The sequence below is a fragment of the Pelodiscus sinensis genome, chromosome 25 (genome assembly GCF_049634645.1).
Source record: "Pelodiscus sinensis isolate JC-2024 chromosome 25, ASM4963464v1, whole genome shotgun sequence".
NCBI lineage: Eukaryota > Metazoa > Chordata > Testudines > Trionychidae > Pelodiscus > Pelodiscus sinensis.
In genome coordinates, this window is record NC_134735.1 from 4,858,157 (window position 1) to 4,885,953 (window position 27,797).

At 53.6% G+C, this 27,797-nt stretch overlaps 1 protein-coding gene across 1 annotated transcript; it reads left to right on the forward strand.

The window, feature by feature from the left end:
* The first annotated feature begins 508 nt into the window (after window positions 1-508).
* Window positions 509-27,797, forward strand: RIMS3 (regulating synaptic membrane exocytosis 3). Its single transcript, XM_006125948.4, has 6 exons — window positions 509-865; window positions 19,800-19,941; window positions 20,653-20,765; window positions 24,901-25,002; window positions 25,777-25,916; window positions 26,934-27,797. Exons 1-6 carry the CDS (start codon window positions 646-648, stop codon window positions 27,144-27,146), a joined length of 930 nt encoding a protein of 309 aa, XP_006126010.1. The 5' UTR covers window positions 509-645; the 3' UTR covers window positions 27,147-27,797.

Sequence of the window (27,797 nt, forward strand, 5' to 3'; positions counted from 1 at the left end):
AGTCACTTGGCAACTAATCCAGGACATTTGGCAGCCTCCGACATTCCCGGAGAGGAGGCCTGGTCGAATGGCGAAGGCTCAGGGCGCGAACAGGAGTCCAGTTCCGGGCTCTGCCTCAGAGGCCCCGCGTGTCCCATCACTTCCTCTCTGCGCCTCAGCTCGGCAGCTGCGCGCCAGGGAGCGTGATCCCCCCCTTGTCTGTTCAGACTGAGCTCTCTCGGGGTGGAGGGGGGGACCATCTCTCAGCGGCACAAGGGGGCCTGCTCTCGGCCGGAACGTGAAGACGCGGCGGCGGTGCCGCCCGTTCTAAGTGCTGCGCAATGAAGCCCCAAGAGAGTTTCCGGAGAAACGGGGCGGCACCACGCACCTCCCCGAGATGACGCTCCTGCTCCCGCTCCCTTCCCGGCTGCGTCTCGCTCGCCTGATTTTTCGTGGCTGATTTTACTTTGCACGCTCAGGGCTATTTCCTCCTCACAGCCGGCGGGACCCCCCAGGCTGCAGCCTCCCGTCTCTTCTACTCAGGAACGACCCGGCGGCTGCGTGAGTGGGAGCCTCTAACAGACTTTTCCCCTTTGTCTCCTTTTCCTCCCCCCAGCAGTTGACCCCGCCCAGGAGCCCCCCAAGACGGAGAGCGACTAGCTGACCATGTTTAACGGGGAGGCCAGCTCCTCCTCGGCTAAAAATGTGGTCCGCAGCTCCAGCATCAGCGGCGAGATGTACAACATCGAGAAGAGCAGTGGGGGCAACCCGGACTCAGCCAGCATCACCTCCAACAAGAAGAGGCGCTCGAGCCTCGGGGCCAAGATGGTGGCTATCGTGGGGCTGTCCCAGTGGAGCAAGAGCACCTTGCAACTCAACCAGCCTGGTAAGAGCAGATCTGTGCTGTTGAGGGAGCTGGGGGGAGGGAACCCCTTGTTTCCTGTCCGGCTCTTTTGTTTGTCCTTGGACACTGTCCCGTCCGTCACACCCAGCTCAGGATCAGCGGCTGACACAGGGCGTGCCAACCCAGCAGTGGCTACAGCTCGGGAAGTGCTCACACATGCCCACGCCACCTGCCCTGCCCTTCCTCTGCCAGAACAGCGCTCAGCTGGGAAGCGTGCAAGTAGGGGAAACACGTTCTGTTCTGTCCCCTCTGCTCTCGGTCGTTGTATCCACGGGGGTGAGGCAGGAGGGATGCTGGAGAACAGTGCTGGCCCAACATAAGAGCGGCCAGACTGGGTCAGACCAAAGGTCCATCCAGCCCAGTGTCCTGTCGGCCGACAGTGGCCAGTGCCGGGTGCCCCAGAGGGAGTGAACAGAACAGGGGATCATCACGTGATACCTCCGTTGTCACCCATTCCCAGCCTCTGACAAACAGGGACACTATTCCTGCCCATCCTGGCTCATAGCCATTGATGGACCTGACCTCCATGAATCTAGCTGGTTCTTTTTGGAACCCTGTTAAAGTCCTGGTCTTCCCAACATCCTCTGGCAAGGAGTTCCACAGGTTGACTGTGTGCTGAGTGAAGAAAAACTTTTTGTTTGTTTGTTTGAAACCTGCTACCTATTAATGTCATGTAGTGACCCATAGTTCTTATGTTATGGAAACAAGTAAATAACTTTTCCTTATTCACTTTCTCCACACCAGTCTTGATTTTATAGACCTCTATCTTATCCCCCCCTTAGTCTCCTCTTTTTAAAGCTGAAAAGTCCCAGTCTTTTTAATCTCGCTTCATATGGCACCCGTTCCAAACGCCTCATCATTTTTGTTGCCCTTTTCGGCACCTTTTCCAATGCCAAGAGATCTTTTGTGAGATAAGGTGACTACATCTGTATGGCTGAGGCTTTCGCACCTGCCCTTGCAAAGCTGAGACACAGCAGGTGGGAACTGGGGGTCCTGGGGAACATCCTAGGTCCAGCGTCTTCAAGCCTGATCCAAACGCCATGGAAGTAAATAGAAATCTTTCCATCTGCTTCCGTGGGCTTTGGATCAGGCCACGCGTCCCTTCCTCTCCTACCCTAGCACATGAGACTGTGGGTAAAATTTTCGGAGCGTGCCTATGGGGGAGCTGTCCCTGTGCACTAGAGGAGGTGAGGCACCAAACTCTGACTGATCTTCAGTAGCACCGAGCTGTCTCATTGCCCTTTGCGCCTGTGAGATGCCCTAAGTGATTTAGGAGCCTGTGATGATCACGTTGAGTGAGATTTAGGCTCCTGAAGGCTGACGTTGATTTTGAACATGGGTCCTAGAGATATCTAGGTGCCCAGCTCCCTTGGGGATCAATTTAGGTGCCTAAGTACCTTTGAAAATCAGTTTAGTAGGCTTTATTGAAAGTTGGACATCCCCCCTCCCCCAGACCTCTTAGCACCATCCTGAGCTGCTCTGTCTGTCACAAGTGATTTTGAAGGAAAGATAAGCGAGTGTGATGGGGTGAATCACAGAAGTCCCTGTAGGGTTGTGCCCCGGTGGGCTGATCATGCCACCAATGCTGAGCTTCCTGCTTTCTGGGGCTTCCCATCACCCTGTCCTGCTGGGCCAGACTGTATCAAAGACCACTGAAAACCAAGGTCTGATGGTTTCCCACTGTGTCAATAGACTTTCCCCCAGGACGGGAACCCTTTGTTCGGCATCCCCCATCCCCATGGAAAAATACTAGGTCCAAGATGGATACCAGTCCCAGGTGGCATGGTCACATGTCTTTCTAGGACCAACCACAGTCTGGGCTTATAGGACAAACACAACCATCCACAGGTCCTTGGTTTGAAAACTGCGTCATTAGCTCCCTGAAGTATCACTAATGGCCGTCATTAGCACATTTAGAAGCACGGACAGATTTACATTTCATATTCCTAACTTCAGATATGAACATGATCCAGGCACAAAAATAGGATCTACGCATTCAGCAGAGTGTAACTGTAAAATTGATGTGACTTAGCCTGTTTTGCATAAAGCATCTTTGAGTTATGCATATTCATAGCCATAAGCCAATTCTCAGAAAGCATGGGAGGGCGGTCTCATGAATGGGACAGCAGAAGCTAGAGGCATGGTCCCCAGACCCTTCCAGAACCTGCCCTCGGAAGGAAATGGAACAAAACCTCCTATTCGTATTAAAGATCATGATACGTTTACGTAAACCTCCCCTCCGTCCTGCTGCAGGGCACTGCACAGAGACAACACGCAGGTGCCTGGTTGTTAAAACCACATGGCAATGTAGACAGAACCCAGTGTTGGGAGCGTCTGGATCGCTGGCCTTCCTTGGTAATAAAACCAAGCCGGGGATTATCAGAGGCTTAGTGTTATGGTGACTCACAAACGTTGTATTTCTTGAACTCTCCCGGTATCATGAAAGCTCCCTGCACTGTGAACACAGTCATGAAGGTGGAGAGTCGCCTTCTACTGGTATAGGCTGTTGCCCTCAATGTTCTAATACGGGGCATATTTATAACGGCCCACTTGCGTCCACACTAGTCGGGGCATTAAGCTAGCGCAACGAGGGGTAACCTTGGCTAGTGAGTGGGCACATCAGTGGCTCTCCATCTCAGCGGGCTACAGGATTGTCGTAACTCACATGGTCTCCCGGGATAGGGTAGTTTTGTTCGCTGTGCCTATGTACTTAGAACTGTGTTTCTTAAACCTTTTAAGACTGAGGAACACCAAACAATAATATGTTTTCATGAGGACCACCAAGAATTTCTTGAGAGGAAAAAAGGTTGGGGGGATATTATTGAGAAAAAAAGGGTCGGGGAAAGTTATTGAGCAAAAAAAAAAGGGGGGGAGAGGAGGTTGCCTGCCCCTTTAAGGGCGGCCATTTTGAATTCTGTTGTTTTCCGCGGCACACCTCCGACTGCCTCGCTGCACAACACAGTTTAAGAAACACTGACTTAGAATGTGCAGGCTGTGCCGATTGAACGGAAGCAGCGCTTTGATTGGCTGCAGAGGGAGCGCCCAGCTCTCACTGTCACTGCTGTGTGCAATCAGCCCGCCCCTCGCTTCACGGGCCCTGGCTTTATGGGGGTGTCACTTCAGTGACACTGGGAGGAAAAAGACGCGGCTGGAAGCTAGTGGAATTTGGCAACCCTGCCCTGGGCAACGATACACACAATGTCTCATGGGCCACACACAGAGCCCTGCTGGGCCACATGTGGCCTGCGGGTTGCAGGTTCCCCTCTGCTGATCTAGCTGTTTTGGTAAAAGGTCGGGGAAGAGCCAGCCAGGTGATGTGATCTAAATGGTGTTCTAGGCCAGTGGCTCTCAGCCTTCCCAGATGTCTGTGCCCCTTTCAGAAAACCGGTTTGTCGTGTGTACCCCTAAGTTTCATCTCGCTCAGAAACCACTGGCTCGCACAATTAGCCAAAAATAGAAAAGCGAGGCAGCATGCTGCTCCTGAGAAACTGCTGACTCATTTTACAGTACATTATAAAATAAATCAATTGGCATATAAATACCGTACTTACGTTTCAGTGTTTAGTATACAGAGCAGTGTAAACAAGTACAGTATGGAATTCTTGTTACTGACTCTGCTAGTGCGTTTTACGCAGCCCGCTGTAAAAACGAGGCATATCTAAATGAGCTGACGTGCACCAGGGAAGACTTCTGTGTACCCCTAAGAGTATATGGACCTCTGGGGGGTACACAAGACAATTCTGAGGCTAGAGCAGTGAGAACGGCAATTCTAGGCTCTGTACAGAGTAAAAGAGCACTATTCCTGTTAGCGCTGATGCGTTTAATGCCCCTTAATTAAAGCTGCTGAAAGCTGACTTTCCCCACTGAGCTGTCGTATTCCTGTGTGGAGGCAAATGGCCGTGGATATTGGTTTGGTGCGGTATTAATTGGGGTCGAGTTTCTGCGGCAAATTGGAATCCCTTGATCCAATGACTCAGATACATTTTGGGCCAAATCCTCAGATTGTCTCACCCTCAGAGGAAAAACTCCTGTAGGATTTAGTGGGAGCAAATAGCTCAGGATTAAAGCTGCAATTGTTTTGTCATGAAACCTTAATATAAGAAGTGCTAGGGGAAGGAAGATGCTAATTCCAACTAGTCGTATAGTCTGGCTCTGGGAATTTTTAAGTGCTGGAAATAGATCTTTTCAAAAACACCTGGCGAGCCCATTTTAGCCCAGGCATTTTCTCTGAGTTATTGCTTTTTAATTTTGGTTCTCGTTGGCATTTCGCGGTTCAGTAAAGTGCGTTACATAGGGAGAAGGAGTTAATTTAGGGCCGGCAAGCCTTGCAATCTGAGATGCTTCTGAAGGGTTATAATTATCCCAGCAAGCTAAGGAAAGAGAGCATCCAAAAAAGAATGATGCTGGACAAAACTCCACCCAGAGACAACAGAATCCAAACCTACCAGGGTCCCCTAGAACTGAGGGAGAAACAATCTAATGCTTGCAACAAAACAAATCATCTGGAAGCAACTGACTCTAAAAGCAGCCCCTCCTTCCCAGAATAAATAGGGGTGGGCCCAATTTTTCACGGATGTCAACATTTGCCAGCGTATCTGCGCTGCACCTGTAGAGCAAAGAGCCAGCACACCGCATCAGCACCAGCACCTTCAAAAACAAACAAAAACAACCTCCCCCTCCACGCACATACAAGCCCAATTTTGAGAGGGGAACTTGAGTGCAAAGCCCTGGTGCTGGTCCCTCGTTGCGGGGTGAATTCCTTCCACAGTCCCCGGCGCTGTGCCCCTAAACATGGGCCTTGTGACTGCAGGATGGACGCGCTTGCAACTCTGGCAGACAAGTCACAGGGCCTACCGAACCATGGCGGCCTACAAGGGCCTTCCAAATAGGCCGCTTTATACCAGGGACGCGTGCACACCCCACCCATCCTGAGGAGCAAGCCCCTGTTCAAAGCACTCCGCGGCTCTGCCAGGTGTTGCAGAGATGGGTTGCAATTGACCATGAGTCAATCAACACCAGCCAGCCCTTTCCCAATAGACCTGCTCCTTCACATGGAGCAGTTTAGACTGGGCCTGCGTCACTGCAGCAGCAAGGGGCGGAGAGGTTCCCCCCGCCCCCATGAATCCCTCCATGGCGCCCTGCTGTTTCCAGCACCATGGACAGCTCTCAGGGATATAAGGCACAGTGAGTTAGGCAGGCGTAGTTGCAGGCTTCTGGGAGGGCTGCTGGAGACCTAAGCCTAGATCCTCAATGGTATTTAGGGTTCTGGAGCCAGGGAGGGAGGGTTGGGTTAGTGGGGTGCATGCACAGAGGGGACACCAGTGGCGGGCGAGCACAGCCAATCGGAACTGATGCGGGTTGGCACCAGATCTGTGTCTAGGCACGTGTTCCTGTCTTTCCCATGCATGATCTCTGGGGGACAACAGATCTGTGCCAGCCTGCCAGACCCTGCTCCCTTCCCCTCCCTACGCTCTCTTGCTTCGTTCCCCACCGACAGGGACATCTTGCCCCTGAGAACCTGGCCTGAAATTCCTACCCGGGAAAAGCTAAAAGTCACAGATGGATGGTTATTAACAGGAGCTCCACTGTCCTGGTTTTCTCCCCTACCAGCCAGGGAGCTGCCAACCCACCACGATCTGGACTCGGTCCAGCACCCACAGCATAAACCCCCCCCCACCCGACACTCTTCTGGCCCCCGGGTTGGCAGCTTCAGAAGAGCCCAGGGCTGAATGGGCCATGGAGAGAGGCCAGATCTCCTGAGCGGGGTAGGGGAACACAGAGGGCAGTGGAGTAGTTTCATCTGCTCTGGATGGGAGAGGAGAAATCCCTATCCAGAGGTGCTGATTCAGTGCACTTTTCACTAGCACTGGATGCTCCCTCCACCACACCCCGCTGATGGGCTTTTTCCTTTACGCCCTGAAGGCAGAGTTCCCTCTAATCTTTTCCATCCATGTGTGGAATAAAATTATATGTGCACCAAGGCAAGTGCGAATGTGCACCACCTGTAGAAACACACAACCTAGCTGTGGACGCTCTGCTAATCAACTGAGCAGCATCTGAATCTCCCGAGTGGCTGTACAAGCACCCAGCTTTCAGGGAACACTGCCTGAGGATGCAAGAAATTTGCAGGGCAGAGAGGTGTGGTTACCTTTCCTGGCATCCCAATAGTATAATCAGCTCTGTTGATAATAAAAAGCTTTATCTAGCTGAGCACCTCACAACGCTTAATGTATTTAGCCTCACAGCACCTCTGTGCAGTAGGGCAGGGACACTGTCTGAGAGGCTAAGAGACTTGGCCAAGATTACATACAGGGAATCAGTGTCAGAGCATAGACTCAGACCCAGCTCTCTGAAATCCTCACTAGTTCTCTAACCTCTGGGACATTCTCCTGCTGTTTGTTTGACTTGTCCCTGGTCTACACTAGGACTTTATTTCAAAATAGCTCCCCTTAGGTCAAATTTATAAGTGAAGTGTTCACACCACCAAGCTCATTATTTTGAAATAACAGTAGTGTGGACGTGCCAGTACTGCTATTTTGAACTAATTACTCCCTAGTGCTTCCTGGGGCTCTAAGACCAACGTAGCATGTCCACATTAATGGAGCCTGCCACGGACTAATTTCGGACTAATGTCCATAGTGTGGACATGCTGGTTTGAAGTTGCTAAATTGGAAGTTAAGTTGACTTTACTCATTTTGAAATACTTCCCTAGTGTAGACCTGGCCTCACTGGGCAAATCTCACATCTAGTAACGAGGCTGGGGGGAAATAGAAATGGCAGGATGCACACAGCTGGAGAACCCGTGTTCTGCACTGATGGCTCTCTCCGAAATGCTGTGGCAGAAACAGAGGATAGATCACGCTGGGCATCAGGCCTTGCCTAGAGGGAGGCTGGGGAAAAAAGGTGCCATTTATGGTTGAGAGAGGAAACAACATTATTGATTCTTTTCCTCCTCTGCTGAGATTGCCAAGAAACAGCCCCACTTGGGTTTGCAAGAGGCACCTGTGGAGTTAGCCTGAGACCTTAGCAACTCATTCCAGACCTGGGGTGAGTCTTGCTGGATTGTCAGCTGACAGCAACAAATGCTACTCTACCGCCTGGGCTGGGTTTGATCTTGCAACCTGGGTGAGGAAGATTTGTATTCCATTAATTATTCCCTAGCTCAGTCAGGTTCCTAAACCAATCCCTTGATCACTGGGGTTAAAGAGTCCAAACCTGAATTCTAGTCTTGAATACTAGTACCCTGACTAGTCTCTAGTTCCCTTCGAATGAACCACTGAGCTGTAATGATCTCCCTGGGATGAGGGATTTCTCTTCCCCTACTTACAGTGTGAAATTCTCTGAGTTGGGTGGTGTAGGATGGACTAGATTTGAGGTGTCCAGCCAGTTCTGAAGCAGTAGCCACTATACTGCTCTAGCAAGCTAGCCACACTCGAGCGGCCAAATAACCACACATGGCTAGCGGCTAGCGTGTCGGACACCACAGGATTAGGTGATCATAATGATCTTTCAGAACGTAAAAAAAAAGTCGATGGATCGTCAGTACATAAGCCACGCAGAGGCCTGTTAGTCACTTTGTCAGTTTCTTTGCCCAGTTCTGCTTAAAGACTGTTCAGATGAAAACAAAAGGAAATAGCCCCTCCAGGAATAAAGCTGAGCTCCCATTCCTCATATTAGCCAGCACGGGGTGCCTTCCCATGGGACTCCAGAGGGCTGTGGGTCAGTACTAAGCCATGTGGGTAAGGGTTGGGTTGCAAAACCCGTCCCTAAGTTAATAAGACAAATGTGCCCCGCTCCAGGCAGCAGCCTTGGTGCATTTCCAAATGCACCAGACAGAAATCAAGTTGCCAGGAACGGCAGCCTCCCTCATCCATTCTATTGCTTGTCACCCATCCCACAGCCTGCCTCCTCCTGCCATCCTGTTCCGACCCATCTGACCCTTGGCTGTAACAAGGAAGTAATTGGATGAGAAAGGGAGATTTCCTTGATCAATTAGTGTCACATCGCTGAATATATATCCCAGGCACCAACCTGCCGCTAGACCTCCAGGGAGATAATTATGGGTAATGAAATTTTCCAACCTGGCCTGGAAATATTTCAAAATGTCAGAGTCGCAACAGGTGGACTGGGGAAGAGATTGTTTGCTCACAGAGGGCTCTAACTAATTTAATGAAGGCCCTGTCATTGCCAAGTCCCCTTCCGCTTCTTTACCCATCCCTCTGGCTCACCCTCAACTAGTTTTATGGGAGTGTGGGGGAGCAAGGGGTTCATGCCACAATAATAAAACCAAGGCCAAGATTTTGAACCTGCCTGCGTACAGCTAGGTCTAGCAGGCTGCAGCTTTCTGATCCAGCTGGCTCTTTAAATTACTTCTTCCCAGCTCTGCTGGATCCCGGGGCAACATGTTTCATCTAAAGAAAATTTGAATCAAAAACCTTCCAAACAAAGGGGGCTTTTCTTTCATGGGTACCTTGGCAGGGCTGCAGTTTCCCAGGGCTCTTCCATGGCTTGAGCCCAAGTTGGCTCGGACTCTGTTTCCATTCCCCTGGCTTAACAGAGATTGACCAGCAATCCTCTCCTTCACCAAGAGCAGGAGAGGCAGGTTATATACTTCCAGGCTCCCCAGAACTTGTTCTGATTGGCTGAGAGAGAGAGACAGAGAGAGAGGCCTTGCCCACCTAAGCCCTAAAAGGAACAGTGGCCTCATTTATCTCTGGGTCATTTCCTCTCTCCCTGCAGTAGCCTCTGTGGTTCCCTTGGCCTCTGTTTGCCCGAGAATTCCTGAAACGTAGTAATCTGGTCTCAAGATGTCCCTATAGTTCCTTAAAGGGCAAGTGTGCCCCATTACTCCATGCACCATTCATTTTAGGAAGGAACCTTCCACTTCCTGTTGGTGTCCGTGGGATTTGTGGGCTATCGGCTCCCCTGAAAGTCAACTCACTGTTATTTAGGTGCCAACCTTTGGAATTAAAGAGCCAAACATTGGGCACCTAAATTAATAAAGGAAGTTGGCCTTGCTCCATATTAAGATAAACTTAAAAAACAACAAATGGTCTGGTAGCACTTTATAGACTAACAAAACATGTAGATGGGATCATGAGCTTTCATGGGCACAGCCCCTTCTTCAGATGACTGGAGTTTGAAGAAGGGGCTGTGCCCACAAAAGCTCATGATACCACCTACATGTTTTGTTAGTCTATAAAGTGCTATCAGACAATTTGTTGTTTTTTAAGTTTATCTTGTACAGACTAACTTGGCTATCCCCTGAAGCTTCCATATTAAGAGGATTCCCAGAGAAAACTCTACAAAAGAAGGATTTTCTCATTCTGTCCAATGTTTTCCATAGAAATTGTCCAGCTTTTTAATAGAAAAACTGAAATTTTTGGAGGGAGGGGGGTCAGAAATCAGACTATTTCAAAGGAAATTTTTTTTCATTCAGATTTCATTTCTTACTCCTGTTAACAATCTGTTCTTAAAATTGTCAGCAAAAGATTTGAGTTGAAAAATTTTACCACGCAGTACTTCTAAGACAGACGGACCAGACACGTGAGGTCTAGTTTCTAACAAAGGGCCTGACGTGTGGTGTGTTTATTTAGAAAGGAAAGATGGACTAGTGGTTAGAGTGTTAGACCAGTGTGGGGGCCACATGGGTGGCCCTCCTTCCTTTCATGAGCTGCAAGATTGTTGTAACCAAGACGGTCCCCCAGGATGGGGTAGTTTTGCTCACTGCTCTGGCGTCCCTAGAATGTGTGGGAGGTGCCGATTGACCCATAGCAGGGCTGGGATTGGCTGCAGGGCGTACGCACGGCTCTCACAGTCACTGCTGTGTGCAATCAGCATGCACCTCGCTTCACGGGCCCTGGTTTTACGTGGGCGTCACTTGAGTAATATTGATAGGAGGAAAATTGATACAGACGGAATCCAGCAGAATGTGGCAACCCCGCGCAGGGGCAACGGTGAATCCAATGTCTCCCGGGCCACACATAGATGGGTTGCCCACTATTGGCGTTAGACTGTTACATGGGTCAGTTGCTAGTTCTGCCAGACTTCCCGTGGGACCTGCACAAGTCCTTAGCCTCAGTTCCCAGTCAGTGATTGTGGACAATAGCTCTGGTCTGCCTCCCAAAGGAGGGTGGGGAACCTCAGTCCATTAGCGAGCGTGACGTGCTCAGGTACTATGATGCAGAGGCTGGAGAAACCTTAGGGAGTGACTTGTCAGAGCTGCCTGTCTCATCTCAGACAGAGAATAGGAACCCAAATCCTCAGGGGCAAGCTGAATTCAGCCCCACCTCAGCTTGCAGGAGAGATGGCCAGGGAAGCCCACCTCGCTTTGTCCAGCTGAGGGGAGAACCCCTCTGTTAGGATATCAGGAGACAGCTGCTCCTCTGTGCTTCCCTCCGGGTACTGTTTGTAGAGGCCTCCATCAAGATCAGGGCTGCGGGTGAGATGGCGGAGAACCCAAGTCTCCAGTCTTCCATGCCAGTGCCCCCTCCCCCCTCCAGTCTTCCATGCCAGTGCTCAGCCTCTCCTTTCATACCCTGCAGTTGGGCCAGGGGTGTGGCTGGCCCCATGTCCCCTCCCCCCTCTCCAACCAGACAGTGGGCGCTTTGCTGGCATTTTCCCACGGAGTGGGTCTTGTGGATTATTTGTGGGCAGGTGGTATTTGGATATAGGCCCAAGTTCATTGTCTCATCAAGGAAGCTGAATTGTAACTTATCGGAGGAAAATCCAAGAGGAAACCATCTCCTTCCATTCTCGGTCCCATAATGCATCTGGCCAGGGGTGCAATGCAGGGAAGGGAGGGGAGGCAGGTTCCTTCCTGACCCTGGCAGCAATCCTGGTAGGCCCTGAAGCATGAAATTGGTTTGGCCCTATTTGTGTAGCTACAAATAGTAGTGGTTCAAAATATAGAAGGGAGCATGGTCTGAAGAATGGATTAAGAGCCGGGATGCCTGGCTTCTGCTGTGGCCAAGCTTAGGACACCCTGTGCCATGATTCCAGCTGGCTCAGGCTGAGCACATGAGCCTGGGAAGTAGAAAATCACAGAGCCCCACAGGCTCCAGCAGCCGCTGCTGAGAGGCCACTCTTGCTAATCATCCCAGCCAGGTCTTGTCTCCTTTCTGCTATGAAGGTTCGATTCCAGGCTCTGCTACTGCCTCCCTGGGTGACCTTGGGCAAGCCACATCCCCACGCCACGCCATGTGCAAAAGGGGGGAGCGGCCTGCATTTCTCAGACAGATGCTGAGGCTTGGGTTGAGGCGCTTGGATGAAAGAGGCAGAGAACAAACTAGGGATGTTAAAACGGGGGGAACTGGGTAAACGTGCAACTGCGGAATGCCTCCGGGGACTGGTTCTTTTCCACAGGCTCTGAGTCACTGCAGCCCCGGCTGTGGTCACCCGCCCCATGCACCAACTGGTTTCACTGAGGTCAGGGTTGAATTCTGCCTTACCGAGGCTCCAGTACAGCTCCTTGGGCGGCTGCCCAGCCATGGCCTCTTGCCCCCAGGGAGGGGCCCTCCTTTGTTAGCTGAAGAGGAGGCCCCATAGCCTCCCCCCTCATGTACTTTTCTCCCCTGGCTGAGGTGGGGGCCCTGGTGCCTGATGAGTCACTGCCCGGCCCTGCGGGTAGCTGGGGGATGCCAAAGCGAATTAGCATCAGTGCAGGGAAGGCAGCGCATGAACCCGCTTTGGAGGTTGGGGAGGGGTTGCCGTGGCAACCAGTGACTGGAACATGAAGGTGATGGGGGGGGGGGAGAAGTGCATGTAAAAGGCTGATCAGAAATAATCTGGGAGCAGAAGGGGCCACGGGAGCACCAGCGGGGAACGGCGCACCAGCCTGGCCTGGCTTTCCACCTTCACAGCTTCATCTATGTTGCTCCAGAGGAGCCCCAGGTGGCTGCCTCATTTTTTTTCTTTTGCGCGGTCTCGCTCTCCCGGCCTCCCTCCGTCTCAGGCTGCGATAGCGAAGGGAAAACTCAGCCGCTAGCCCTCCTTCCTGCCCTTCTCCTGAGGCCTGGGCAGCCAGGCGTCCCCTCCATTGGAGAGGCCAGGCATCGAATTCCCTCCGATGCAACCCCATTTGCACCAGCAGAACAGAGGGACTGGGAGCCAGAGTCTGACGCCGCGGCTGCAGCTGGCAGTTGCCTCCCAGTGCACGTAGCCAGGCTCATGCCAAATTGGCTCAGGCTAGTGAGTCTAACAATTTGGCGGTGGCTCTGCCGTCCAAGCTGGGTCCCTAGACAGCAGCCGCTGCTCTCTGGCTGCCCAGCTCTGAAAGTAGCACAGAATTATTGGGAGCAGTAGCACAACCTCTCTACAATAACCTTGTCACTCCCTGCCCCACAATGCTTTTTGGCCTCAGGATCCTTACAAGCAGAACCCTGTGAAATTTCAGATTTAAGTGGCCAGAATTGTGAAAGTTATGATTTTTAATATCCCATGACCAGGAAGTAGGGTTGCCAGGTGTCCGGTTTTGAACCGGACAGTCCAGTATTTGAGCTTTCTGTTCAGGAAACAAATTGAGAAAATAGAACTGAGAAAATAGAAATGTCCGGTGTTTGCTAACTAAGATGTCACGTCGATTGTGATGTAATGTCAAGCGTGTCCGGTATTTTTGTTGAAACCATCTGGCAACCCTACTGGGAAACAGACCCTGAATTTTGTAAGGCCCTAATTGTGAGCTCAGAGGACCAAAGCAATCAAAGCCTATGGTAAAGGCCTTGGCTATCAAAGCCTATGGTAAAGGCTTGGCACCAGCCCCCTTTCTCTGGAGATATTTAAGAACAGGTTAGATAGACATCTGTCAGGGATGGTGTAGGTGGAGCTTGGTCCTGCCTTGAGGGCGGGGGGCTGGACTCGATGACCTCGTGAGGTCCCTTCCAGTCCTATTATTCTATGATTCTATGAATTTCATATCAGATGAAAGGAGCAGAGCACCCGCTACCCCCAGCAAAAATCCAAAGAACTTCGGCCTCGACACAGGCCCCAGCCCTTCCAGGACACGTCTCCCTGCCGGCACCTGTGTGAACCTCTAGGTAGCGAGATGCCCAAACCATCCAACACAGCAGAGGAGCAGCCCCTGGGTGACTGCTCCCATGTCAGCCTGACAGTCTTTCTGAGCCGGAGAAGGAGGCAGCCCTGTCTGATTCCAAATGAGGCATGCCAGCGCGCCCGGCCCTGCTGCGTCAGGGACTGTTCTCCGTGGCTCCCCCTTTCTCTTGCTTCTCCGATCCAGCCACGTTCCTCTCTCTGGATCCGGAGTCCATCCCAGAAGAGGGGAGGACTCTCCCAGCGCCAATAGCCCAGCAGGGAGGAGAGAGCGGGGCTGGCTGTAGGGGGTCCCACTGCATTGCAGACAAAATTACCATGGCAACACTCGCCAGGAAGATGCTGCGCAGAGGCAGAGTCGAACTGAAAGGGGAGGGGCGGTTGGGGGAGGGGGAGAGACGAACTCCATCCCAGACTTTTTGGGGTGCCTTCCCCCATCTCTCTGGCTTACACTTCCCTCCTCCTTGAAGAGTTTACTGGGGCGTTGACTCTGCATGTGGTTGGACCCTAAATTAAAACTAAAACGGGCACCCATGGAGCAAGGTTCTCCCACATGCAGTTCGAGGGGGGGAGGGGCGCAGATCGGCCATCAGCTCCCTTCTCCAGCCTTGCAAAATTGCCGACAACTGGGCATAAAACTTCCGTCGCCTGCCCTTTGCCTGGACAGTGGAAAACGGATTGGTGTTTGACTTGCCCACAGCAAGGAGTTACTAGCCAGGAGAGGCCATCAGTGGCAAGTGGCTCCAACCCACTGCCACAGGCCTCCGTCGCCATGGAGACAAGCAGGGCCCCTTTGATCGCCTGTGAGGTGCACGGAGGATGTTTCAATAGAGCCCCGTTTGGTTTGGGACCCCAGTCCCGTTGCGGGAGGCTCTCCAGGGCTGGCCTCAGGGGAAGTGCCGAGTAGACGCTGGGCGGGGCCGGAGCTCTCACACACGAGCTGAGTTTGCAGGGCTGAGCTCAGCCTCTGGCCGGTAACCCCAGCGAGGGATGTAGGGCAGTTTTAGGGGTGAAGGGGTGACGCCGAGGACGGGGACAGACTGCAGGGAGGGGGAGTGTCCACTGGTGCAGTGGCTCTCAACCAGGGATGAGGGTCTCCTCTGGGGGGCCATGAGCAATTTTCAGTGGGGCCACCCAGCAGGGCCCCACACTAGCCCTGGCTTCTTTATGCAGGAAAACAGGTGGTGTGGCCCAGGTAGAGATTTAACAGCATGTGGGGGGAGCCTCAGAAAGACCCCCTCTGCTCTGGGGGGGGGGTGTAATAGTGACCGTGGCTAGAAGGAGAAACACCTGAGGGGGGGCTGTCTGCTCAGTGCTGCACGCCAGAGGAGTTAATGATGGTGTCACTGAGGCAGATGTGGTGGGGGTGGAGTGGTTGCCCTGAGATGGGAGGGTCCATGCTGGAATCATAGAGGGGGGGCCCTTGGGGCTAGGGCGGTTGCGGATGGGGTCCATGCTGGCCGTGGGCTTACTCTTGCAGAGGCACGTTTCTCCGCTCAGAGGTGAGGCGAGCCTGCGCCAGGCGCCGTGGATGGCTTTTCCAGTAAGGGTTGCGTAAATCCTGGTGAATAATTGATCAAAGGCCCCAGAGCAGCGCGCCGGGAGATGGGGATCAGAATCTCATGACGGAGCTCTCGCTGCCTCGAGTCCTCTGATCCTGTCACCTGCTGCAAACCCCTCCCTGGGCTGCTGGGCGGCGCGCTTCCCATTGGGCAGCGCTGCCGCACCGCTCCCTTGCCTCTTTGGAGGAGGGAAAGGGCAGGATAGCAGCAGCTCTGACGCGTCTCAGCTTGAGGGCGATATTTCAGGGGAGCATTATCCGCCCTGTAACCGGCAGAGAGCTACAGCTGCCCTGCTGGGGAAGGGATGGGTGGGAGGGAGCTGGTCTCGTTCCTTGCCAACATTACCCTGAATTCCACCAGCCACGTAGCTAGCAGCTAGAGGGAGGGAACGCCATCACCTGCTTGCTGTTTAGGAACCTGGGCGGTGCCAAACTGGATCAGACCTGCCCCCGCGGCTCTGAGTGCCCAGTGCCAGCTGCGTTAGAAGAATCACAGAAATGTTGGGCTGGAACAGACCTTGAGAAGTCGTCTAGTGCGGTCCCCCGTCCGAGGCAGGACTAAGTATCATCTTGCCCACTCCTGACAGGTGTCTGTCAAACCTGCTCTTAAAAGCCTCCAGATTCCTCAACCCCCCGTGGAAATTAATTCCAGTGTTTCACCACCCTGATGGGAAGGTTTTTTTCTTAATCTCCAACCTGAACCCCCTTGCTGCAATTGAAGCCCCTCTCTTCTTGTCCACAGTGGATAAGAACAATTTATGACCCTCTTTATATCTATCTTCGGAGACTGCTATTGTGCCCTCTCGGCTTCTCTCCTCTGCACTAAATAGTTTCCATCATCTTTAACCCATTTTGTTGCTCTTCTCTGGGCTTTCTCCAGGCCTGCCGATGGGGGGAGGAGGGAAAGGGGACAACTGCCCCGGGGCCAAGGCTCCCTCTAGGCTGTGTGGCAGGTAACTTAACGAGTTACAGCTGCTTAACGAGCCCCGCCCAGCCAACGGCTCAGGATTTGCCCACGGAGCTGCCTGGCTGGAGGAGGGGCCCTCCTCCCTCAGCGACAGAGCAGCGAGTGTCTCCCAGCCTGTAGGGAGGGGACGTGTCCCTATCTCGCTGCTCTGTCCTCCTGGACAGGGAACTGCTGCTGAGGGAGAAGGGCCCCTCCCCTAGCCAGGTGCAAAGCCCTGAGCGCCTGGCTGAGGTTCGTTAAGCAGCTGCAGGGCCGTGCTGCTGCGCAGCGCAGAGGGAACCTTGCCTGGGGCCTGGGGATTCAAAGGGGTTCAGGGCTCCGGCCGCTGCTGTGGTGCCCAGAGCCTTGAGCCTATTAAATTGCCACTGGAGCGCTGCCATGGTGCTCCGTGTGGTATTTAGGGCTCCCTCAGGAGGGAGGGGCACCTTGTAGCGCACTCCAGGCCACACTGAGGGGGTGGAGGGCAATGCCAGCTGCCCTCAGCCTAGCCCCTTCCGGGAGCATGGAACCACCACCCCCCTTGCCCAGAGGCCTGGGGTGGCTGTCGGCTCCCCTGGCTTTCTCCAATGTGCCCACATTGTACCCAAAGGGCGGGCGCCAGAGCTGGACACTGCACTTGCTGAGACTGTATCAGAGCCGAGCCGAAGGGAAGAATTACAGCTCCCCCCTCGCTTCCCCCCCTCACACAAGGCACAGGAGCTCTCATGGATAATTCCCTGCTTACCTGCCCTCAGGAAGAGCTGCTTCCCAAGGCCCATCGGGCAGAGGTTGGCACATGCCAAGTAGGCAGGGACATGGAATTATTTTTAGGCTGGAGGTGCTGAACTGCAACCCCCCTCCGTTTGTTCACGATGACACCTAGAGTCGCCAGCTCTCTGGATCGGATAGACAAGATGGTGAAAATGGCATCCGGTCGTCTGACACATCCCCTCCCCACAGGTTGGGAGACACTCGTTAAGCTGGGAGAGCTGGCAACCCAGCCAGAGCCGGGGGCGGCTGTGGAGGACTCCAAGGCTATGTCTACACTCACTTGCTCCAGAAAATATGCAAACGAGGCTAAGCGTGGAATATTGCTGAGCCTCATTTGCATACCTAATGAACCACCATTTTTGCAGAAGAGGATCTTGCACTAGAAGGAGCTGTTTACACTGTCCCCTCTTGCGCAGAGCCGTTTATTCCTGCAGAGTAATCGGCATAGCGGCGTTGCGTAAGAGGGTTTTTGTTGTGCAAGAAGGGGCCGTGTAGACAGCTCCTTTGCGCGCAAGAACCTCTTCTGCAAAATGGCGGCTCATTAGGTATGCAAATGAGGCTCAGAGATATTCCACGCTTAGCCTCATTTGCATATTTCTGGCCCAAGAAGCCACGAGCGTCGACATAGCCCAAGTAGCAGTGAAAGTTCCAGGGACAGTGGCCTGGACTCTACGAACTGAGGGGATGGGGGAACCCTGGAGGGGAGGGGTGGCAAAGCCGGCAAGACCCCAGAGGCATCGCTTGGAGGCCAGGAGCCGACAATGGTTGGCAGTGGGGCTAACCCCTGGGCATGGGGAAGCTGGGTGCAAAACCTGCGGGTACTGCAGCAGCCCCCCCTACTTCCCGCACGTTCACATCCCTTCCAAACCACCTGCTTCCACCCCTCCAAAGTACCCGTGGATCCTCTCGTTATCCATAGAAACAGCCAGCCCTTTGCTTTAATCCCGCTGAGTCCTGGCCTTCAGGTCTTTGACTCTATTCAGGTTCTTACACCGTGCTTATCTCCATGGCACCTGAGCGCTCTCCGGCAAAGCAGCGAGAGCGGGGACTGGGCTCTGCAGGCGTGGGGTTGATTTGTTCATTGTTTCTTTCCCGGGGGGAAATTGCATTTGGTTTACAACCTCCCCCTCTGCCGTTGTTATTTTTTGCTGGGAGGGGCGAAGGCAGGTGGCGCGAGCAGCAGAAGGTGGCGAGATCAGTGGTGGCTCCGGGTTGCTGTCCCCCAAGGAGCAGCCCCCCAAGGAAACCTGGAATTCTGCACAAATGAGCATCCATTAGAAAAGGTTCAGAAAAGAGCAACTAAAATGATTAGGAGTTTGGAACGGGTCCCATATGAGGAGAGGTTAAAGCAACTGGGACTTTTCAGTTTAGAAAAGAGGAAACTGAGGGGGGATAGGAGAGAGATCTATACAATCATGAGTGGTGTGGAGAAGGTGAATAAAGAAAAGTTATTTACTTGTTCCCATAATAGAAGAATTAGAGGACACCAAATGAAATTAATGAGTAGCAGGTTTAAAACTAATAAAAGACAGTTCTTCACACAGTGCACAGTCAACCTGTGGAACTCCTTGCCTGAGGAGGCTGTGAAGGCTGGGACTATAATAGAGTTTAAAGAGAAGCTAGATAATTTCATGGAGGTTAGGTCCATAAAAGGCTATTAGCCAGGGGGTAAGGAATGGTGCCTTGGCCTTTGTTTGTCAAAGGCTGGAGAAGGACGGCAGGAGACAAATCGCTTTATCATTGTCTTCGGTCCACCCGCTCTGGCTGACATTGGCCACTGTCGGCAGACAGGACACTGGGCTAGATGGACCTTTGGTCTGACCCTGTGTGGCCGTTCTTACGTTCTTATGTTCCCATGTTGCCATGCAGTCCCCTGGGGCTGGAGGAGCAGGGCTGCATTTATGGTCAGCGGGAATGGGGGCTTAAGGGCTGGTCAACCACAGTCCCAGCAGCAAAGAGCCAGCTGCCACTCCGCATCGGAACTCAAAATACTGGACAATCAATGAAACCGAAGCCCCACCTCCCGGGGGCACTGTGGTCCTCCTCACACTTGAGATCGGGATATAAACGGGTAACTGATTAATTGGTTACCTGGTAAGCAGCACCCTTACTGGATAATGCTTGTGGGTAACTGGTTAACTGACACCCAGCCTGGCTGGAGCAGCCCTCCCTACGGTGCCAAGGCCAGGATAGTAGCCGGTAACCCTGCAGGGCTGGGAGCTGGCAGCCGAGCCCTGCATTGAACCATGTACCTGATAGAATTTTTATCGGTTTGGCGGTTAATATTTTTATAGTGTTTTTACATCCCTAGGAAACTGAGGCACGGAGGGGCGTCATGCCTTGCCCAAGGTCAGTGACAGGGCTGCAGATAGAATCTGGTAGTTCTCTCATGCTATGCTTCTGCTTTCACCACTACCCATGACAGCCCTGGTGACCCCACAGGGGTCGCCTGTCCCACGAGGGTGGTGTCATGGTGCATGACCCCATGCCAGCAGCCTTTGAAGATGGAAGAGGGGGGTACAGAGTGCGTTGTCCGGGGAAGGGGAGTTTCTGTAGTGCCCAACCTGGCTTATCTGGGTGTCTGCTTCCAGAAGGCGGCCCGAAGAAGCTACGCAGTAACATCCGGCGGAGCACGGAAACCGGCATCGCCGTGGAGATGAGGAACAGGGTCACCCGGCAGGGCAGCCGGGAATCCACCGACGGCAGCACCAACAGCAACAGCTCCGATGGCACGTAAGGCCCGGGGAGCGGGGTGGCTGGCCCTTTAGTGTACAGAGCAGAAGGGGAGGGGAGCAGCAGCTGTTCTCCTAGCACAGGAGCGCTCTGTCTGTCCTGGAGCGAGGACGGATGCTGGAGGCTCTCTGGTTCATGCATGCACCTTTCCACCCGGGGCACAGCTTGGCTACCATCAGCTCTTCTGGTGCCCCGGCTCAGACCGAGCCATCGGGCCCCAAGGAAGTGCGCGGAGGCAAAGATCTCAGCTCTCTCAGCTGTGCCCGCCAGCATCAAGCTGGTCTTCTCAGGCGGAACCTCACCCCACTTTGGGGTGACTGCCTGGCTTTCCTGCACCCCAGATCCCTGGGCAGAGTGGGTCAGATCAGTCTGGAGCCTCCTCATGCTGAGTTCCTGGGATCCCACAGAAATCAGAGAAGGCCAGGGGCCGCTTGTGGCCATCTCCTCTAGGACCAGGCTGTTCCCTGCAGAAGCGTCTCTGCTGCTCTGTTCACCTGCGTGGGTGTCCCACCATTGCCCTGGGAAGGTCCGTTCCCCAGCTGACGCCCATCAGGAAATGGCACGAGAGGTTTGGGTAATTCGTGTTCGCTCAGTGCTTTGAGATCCTCGTGCAAGGCGCACTATCCCCGTGCAAAGAATCACCAGCAGGGAAATCCAGTGCTTCCCAGTGGCATGTCTCACTCATACAGTCCCTCCTCCCCCTTTTCTCAGATTCATTTTCCCCATGACCCGCCTGGGAGCCGAGAGCCAGTTCAGCGACTTTCTAGACGGGCTGGGGCCGGCGCAGATAGTTGGCCGGCAGACACTGGCGACGCCGCCGATGGGTGAGTCCTCGCAGCTGGCGCCGGCGGCCCAGCCGAAGGGAAGAGCGGGGAGTTGTGATGCTGGGGCCTGCCCTGTGCTCGGCCTATGTCTCCTGGTAGATGGAGTCGGACAGCCGGACCTCAGTGCAGGCTTTCCAGAGAGTGGCACTGAAATCAGGCTTAGGATCCGCCGCACAGGGAGCTTGGGTGTCCCAGACCTGCCTTCGCAAGCTGAGCGAAATGCTGAACGCTCGGCTGCCAGGCCTCGGTGGTTCGGCCAGACGACAGGAGCCAGGTGATTCTGTGGGGTGCAGGGGGGCCCTGGTTCTCCATCCACCCCAAGCCGGAGGGGAAGAAACTGGAGCAGTGAAATCAGACCCATGCACCAGCCCTAGGCGGAGGAGGAGTCACGGAAATAGCATTAATAGATCCAGACAGAGGCTGTTGGGGGAGCGGGGAGGTGTCTCCAACCGTGTAGCTCCTGGCCTGCTACCCAGCTTGTAGACCCCCTGCTCCACAGCTGTCTCCCTCTTGCTGAACCCCAGGCACTTAGCATCCAGGCTGGTTTCTGCAGCCTCCGGGCCCTGGCTGGCGAGTGGCTCCTGTCCAGCCGGCCCTTTGCCCAGCGGCAGCAGGAACCCAATGAGCTCCTGGGAGCAGGCTGAGCCAGCCTTAGCCAAGGGGTGGGGAAGCTGAAGCCACAGGGGCAGCTCTCACCCCAGTGGGAGAAGGGGGCACCCAGCTGGCGTTAACCCCTTCAGGGCCAGGCTGTGCTGCCCTGGCTTCCTGCTGGAATGCGGAGAAGTCTGCAAGCATGGCCCTGGCATTGTACCGTTACCGCTGGGGCCCCAGCAAGGAGGGACCCCGGCCCAAGCAACAGAAGGCGAGGCCCCATGGGGGTCATTTCTCTCCCTGGCTCAGCTTGGGATTTGAAAGGGACCCCAGGGAGCCAGGAACCAAGCTCCCCTTGGAAGGCATTTGCAAATCCCAGTTTTATCTCCTGCCTCCAGCGCTGCCCTTGGCAGAGCCACTCCTAACCAAGCGGCAGCGCGGGCGAGGCAGCAAGGCATCTGGGTTAGCACATGGGCATCGTAGGAGCAGGCAGGAGGCACCTGTGGGTACTGAAGAGTGCACATGGCGATGCACAGATACCGCAGAGCCCCTGCCCACCCAGCGCCGGTGGCCCAGAGCTGGGATTTCGCTAGAGAGGTTAAACACCTGCTTCCTCTAGAGCATGGGTTCCCAGACTGGGGGGCACAAAGAAATTCCAGTGGGGGCGCAAAGTGACCCAGTCCCTCCCCATCATGCCCCCCTTCTCAAGAAAGAGCCCATTTGATCTGTCCATTCCTGCTGGCTGGAGCAATGCCTGCTCTGCTATTTTTGTTTTTCGGCTCTGGTCAGTGTTTTTTTTTTTTTTTTTTGCTCAACAAGTGCGGGGCTGGGTGTATGTATTTTTTGGCGGGGCTGGGTGTATGTATGTGATGCCAAAAAGTTTGGGAACCACTGCTCTAGAGTGAAGTGGGCCCTTTTTCTATACGCCCTTGAGTTCCCAAGTGCCTTCAAGACCTAAGGATCCCACAGTTCATATGCCGCAGCCCTACAATGCAGCCAGCTCTGGGGTGGAGGGCAGAGCGTGCCCTTACAAACAAGGGCAGGCGGATTTTTGAGGATGGGCGGTGGAACAAAAGCACTTCCCACCCAGGCAGGATGGGCAGGCCTTTGACTGGAGTTTTAAGACAGAACTCTCCACAGAACAGTATGGGGAGGGAGCGGTGTGGAACTTTCACATTTTCATCTCCCTTCCCTTCCCCCTTTTTCTTTTCCATCCAAATTTCCATTCAAGTCTTTGCCCCAGATTTTGAATGGTTGGGTGGAAATCTCCCAAAAACCAGAAGCTCGTTCATCCACCACAGCAGGATGAAGGTTTGGGGCTAGCTCCACTCCTGTCAGTGGCGTCAGGCAGCCCCACTGGTTAACCATTCACACCCCTTCTCACTTCCCCTGATGTGGTTTAGGAAGCCAGCCCCGGCATCAAAAAGGTTTGGAAACACAGGAATAGGTGACACCCGCCCCAAACGATAACTCCTCCCCCCAACGATTTTTCAAGAGACTAGAACTGTACCGTGCTCTTCACTCATTCTCGCCGGTCCCATTTCTTCCAGCGGCCCCAGCTCCATGTCTGATGTGCGTCTGAAATGTAGGGTTGCCAGATACTTTCACAAAAAATACCGAACATGGCAGGAAAGAAAAATTGGTTGAGCAAAAAACCAAACAAACAGGGAGCCAAAATTGTTGAGCACAAAAAAAAAAAAAGGTCGCTGTGACTTTAAATATCCCCACGATCCCCTCGCCAGACACAGAAGGAGAAGAATGTCCCCACCGAGAGAAACAGAAAATAATGGACATTTTATATGTCCGGTATTGTCTGTTTTTTTTACCAGACAGGGGCCAGAAATAACAGACTGTCCAGGCGAAAACTGGACACTTGGCAACCCTACAAAAAATGCAAAGTGTGTTTGAGAATTTCCAAGTTCATCTTGTTTCTCTTAAACCCCGGTGGGTCACCCCTTGCTCTGCCCCGCTCCCTCCCTGGGGCCACTCCGGTGCAAGGGGTGCAGGTGGTAGGCCAGGCACACGCCAGTGGAGCGACGGGGACCTACCTCCGTGCACATCCCAAGGGCTGTACCTACTGGGGCTGCTGCGGACAACGTAAGTGGGAGACCGAATCCGTGTCGTGAGCTGAAAACCAACCACAAAAGTTCATTTTCTTTTCTGTTCCTGCGGGTTTTTCTTCCTTTCTTCCTCCATCCGTGGTGGTTTCTGTTGTTCATGTCGTTCCAGGTCCTGCTGTCCCCACGCTGCAAAGCTGAGAAATTGCATTGTCTTTGCTTCCTTTTTCTTTAACAAACCCGCTCATCTCTCAGCCATTGGCTTGTTATTTCATTTTTCTCCTTTGGTGCCTAATGCTGAAGAACATGCTTTCTTCAGCTGCCACCTGCTGGCCAAAGCTAGGAATGACTACCACCGCCACTCCTCCAGGACAGACCTGCAGGCAAAACTCAATTTTAGAAAAGAGCGAGGGAGGACGGTGGGTGGAGAACGTACTAACGGAGGGACGATTCAGATAGAGAGCTGGAGAAGATACTGTTAAATATGACCTGGACTCTGGGGCACACCAAGGGCCCCATCAGAAATACCTTTGGGCTTGGGACAATAGGACATGGACCATCACTAGAGATGCTTTCACAGGGCTCAAAGTGGGCTGGAGGAACTGCACTATAGAGGCAAGGAAGTCATCCACTCCCCACATCTGAAGTGAACACATTGCTGGGTTCCCATCCACAGATCTCTTCCTATCCGCTGATATCTGCATCATTTTTGTGGATGCAGATACAATTTTTGCAGCTAGGACAGGGTTCCCTGTAAGCTGAGCATGTGGGCAGCCACCCAGGAGAGATTCAAATGCTGCCCAGCTGATTAGCAGAGTACGCACAGCTGGCAGTGGTTCACATCCACCCATGGCTCAGTGCACATAACGAAAATTATTCTGCACGTGGATGGAGAAAAATAGAGGGCGCATTGATCTAGAACCCTGCAAATGTGCAGATATCAGCTTTATAGCCACAGGTATCCACATTCATGGTTCATTTCTGCAGATGCAGATACAAATTTTGTATCTGTGCAGGGCCCGGCTCATGGGCCCACAAGGACACTGAGGCTGGAATGAAGACAATACCCACACTTCCTCACCTTCTTGGGCAGCCCCAGTACTTACCTGCCTTGCTGAAGGACTCTCCTTCCCAAGGCGTGGCTGTTTGATCCTAGCACATTCAGCCCCTAGGCATGTTCCCGTCAAAGCTCCCTTGAGGAAGGGCTGAGCCGGCTCTCCTGGGTCGTCCTGTCTTCTTGTCGGCACCGCGGCCTCGTTCCTTTTGTTCTGCTGCGCTCCTGGCACCCGGTTCCAGCTGGGCCTTGCTCTACCATGCGCCAGGCACTTTCGACCAAAGTCCGGGGTGCGAAAGACAGCAGAAGCCCCAGGCCGGTGTGTGGGCGAGTAAGGGAACGACATGGCGGCTAACTGGGACTCAGCCATTTGTCTCCGACCCAGCTCGGGGCTTGTTAGGACCCAAATCTCACCTCTCCCCTTCTGTCCTAGGCGATGTCCACATTGGGATGGTTGAAAGGAGTGGGCAGCTGGAGGTGGAGGTGATCCAGGCCAGGGGCCTCACCCCGAAGCTGGGGTCCAAGTCCATCCCTGGTAAGTATCCATGCCAAGAAGCCCTAAGGAGGAAGAGAAAGGGCTGGAAAGAACATGAATAGTGCAGATGGCTTGGGTGTGCTCCGATGCCCTGTTCTTGTTTGACTGGGAGTCAGGGTCCTTCCTATGCTGCTTGGGACCAAATTCATCCCCAGTGTAAACCCAACAGAGTCCTGGAGCTTTAGGGTGGTGGGGGTGGAGTCTGGGAATGAGTTAATGCCTCCGTCTTGCTCTCTCTCATGTTGCTTAATGACACACCCCAGTAACAGAGAGATGCCCCCCCAGGTTCCTTGGGGATCCCCTCCAGTTGTGCTGTGGTTAATCCTTGGGGTCTGCGCTGCTTGGAGGGGGAGCAGAGGGGCTTGTTGGCGGAATGCACCAGGCTGTGCGGGAGTTCAGGTTGTTCTATAACAGACACACTGAGGCCAAAATCTACCTGGCAAAGAAGTGAAAAGTCCCTGCACCCCCTCCCCCGCCCCAGCCATTGCCCCAGAGATTGTACCATAACCCAGCAGGATCTTCCTTCCAAAAATTTCAGATCCCCCCCACCCCACAAACAGACCAGACTTCCCTCCCTATTCCGTCTGCACGGTGCCGGGAAACCACACACCCAGGGCCTGGGCATCCTGACAGGTCAACATCCCTGTTGAGGAGTGTTCCTGGCAGTGCGTGCCTCAGTTTCCCCGCGGTAGATGAGGCCCACTGCCCAGCTGGTACTGTGGAGGATCAGCACAGCTGGTTTGCGTCTGAGCTTCTGTCTCTCTTGCAATGCAGCGACTTATGTTAAAGTTTATCTGCTGGAGAATGGGACCTGCCTGGCCAAGAAGAAGACCAAGATGGCCAAGAAGACCTGGGACCCATTCTACCAACAGGCGCTGCTCTTTGACGAGGGCCCGCAGGGCAGAGTCTTGCAGGTGAAGTAATCCCTTTGCAAGGGGAGGTGGGCAAAGGCCGTGTCTTAAAGGGAAAGCTGCGGGTGTCAGTTCCCTATTGGCTGACTGTAGAGAGACCCGGTCAAATGTCCTGTCTCTGACGGGAGAAGCAGATCCAGGATCAATCAGGGAGGGAACTGGGAGTCTGGATTCCTGGGTTCCCGCCCCAGCTCTGCCCTTCATTTCCTCCCTGAGGCACCTTCCCCTCTTGGCACAGTAATTACCGCCAGGCCAAGCAGAGGCCTCATTAACGAAGGTTCGTCAAGTGCTTTCAGCACCTGGGACGGGAGGGACTTTTGACCTTTCCCTGGATCCAGTCGCTCAGAGGTGCCCACGTCTCATCGGTGGCCAGGCTGGCAGGGAGCCGAGGGTCAATATCAGCACCCAACCGGGTGAGTGTTAGGCTGACGGAGGGAGAGCTCCAGAGCCAAAGAGGCTGAAATCCTGGGGGGCCTGTTGGAACTGCAGTTAGCCAGAGAGGCGAGTCTTTATCTGTGTCGGTCAGTGATGGGCAGCCGAGGCTGGTGAGTGGGCTGCACCGAGGAGCCTTCCTCCTCAGCGAGCCGCAAATTTGTCATCCCCAAGATGCTCTCCTGGGAGAGGGTGGTTTTGTTCGCGGCGCTTGCGTAGCTAGAATTTCCGGGGGGGGGGGGGGGAAGGGGGGTGCTGACTGCACTGTAGCAGCGCTCAGTTTGGATGCAGAGGAGCGCCCGGCTCTCTGTCACTGCTGTACGCAATCAGCATGCACCTCACTGCGTGTGCCCTTGATTTCTGTGCATGTCACGTTAGTAATACCAGAAGGAAAAAAAAAAACCCTTTGTGGACCAAAACCAATGGCTTCCATACCCCCCAAGCTAACACCTCTTGGTGTGACCCGCCCGGTTCCCCCCTCCCCGGCTGTAAGTAGTGGTGGCTGGAGAAGAGTCCCAAGGTTTATATGATGCTCTGGACACCACATGATACAGGTTCTGTTTAGCTCATGAGGGTTCCTCCCCGTAGGTGATCGTCTGGGGCGATTATGGCCGCATGGATCACAAGTGCTTCATGGGTATGGCCCAGATCGTCTTGGAAGAACTGGATCTGTCCAACATGGTCACAGGCTGGTACAAACTCTTCCCCACTTCCTCGCTGGCAGACTCCACCATCGGCCCACTGACGCGTCGCCTCTCCCAGTCCTCTCTAGAGAGCTCCACGAGTCCTTCTTGCCCCTAAGGGGCAGGGCTCAGGGCTGGGGGGGGGGGGAGCGGAGGAAACAAGCTGGCCTACCAAACCTCTTGGCGGAACGGCTGTAAATATTCTGTGTCTGGTTTTGTTTTGGTTTTTTTCTCTTCCTGAAATGAGCTGCTCTCGACGCGTTCCTTGCCAACCGCAACGTCCCACCACACAGGCAGGGGACTTGAATATGAGGGCGCACGGGAGGGAGAAACAAGAACAAACTTGTGACGCGGAACAAAAGACGTGACCATCCGAGGAGCGATCCTGAGACTGTTACCGCACCTCATCGAGTCCTGCTCGGAAAAGAGTCAAAACGATGGACTGTATTTCTCATCTGAATTGCTAGCGGAAGCCTCTTGGATCTGATTCACTCAATCCCACTGCAAGTAGCATGTTAACGCCACTTTGTTTCACCTCAGTTTTGTTTTCCTGACCCTTGATGGGGAAAAAATAGCTTTTTCTTTTTTTAAAAAAAAGAAAGAATATATTCAGCACTACGACTTTTTTAAAGGAATGTAGCATCTTCTGACATTATGTAGCCTGCCACGTGCTAATTTAACACATGTTTTCTCTCTGCAATATCTAGGAGGGTTACTCTCTCCTTACCAACAGGAACTGTCTGCCAGTCACTTGCTGTTTTGTTAGTTC

Coding starts and splice junctions, on each gene's coding strand:
- RIMS3 (XM_006125948.4), top strand. CDS start 646: ATGTTTAACGGGGAGGCCAGCTCCTCCTCGGCTAAAAATGTGGTCCGC. Junction 20,766..24,900: donor ACTGGCGACGCCGCCGATGG/GTGAGTCCTCGC, acceptor CTTCTGTCCTAG/GCGATGTCCACATTGGGATG. Junction 25,003..25,776: donor GGGGTCCAAGTCCATCCCTG/GTAAGTATCCAT, acceptor CTTGCAATGCAG/CGACTTATGTTAAAGTTTAT.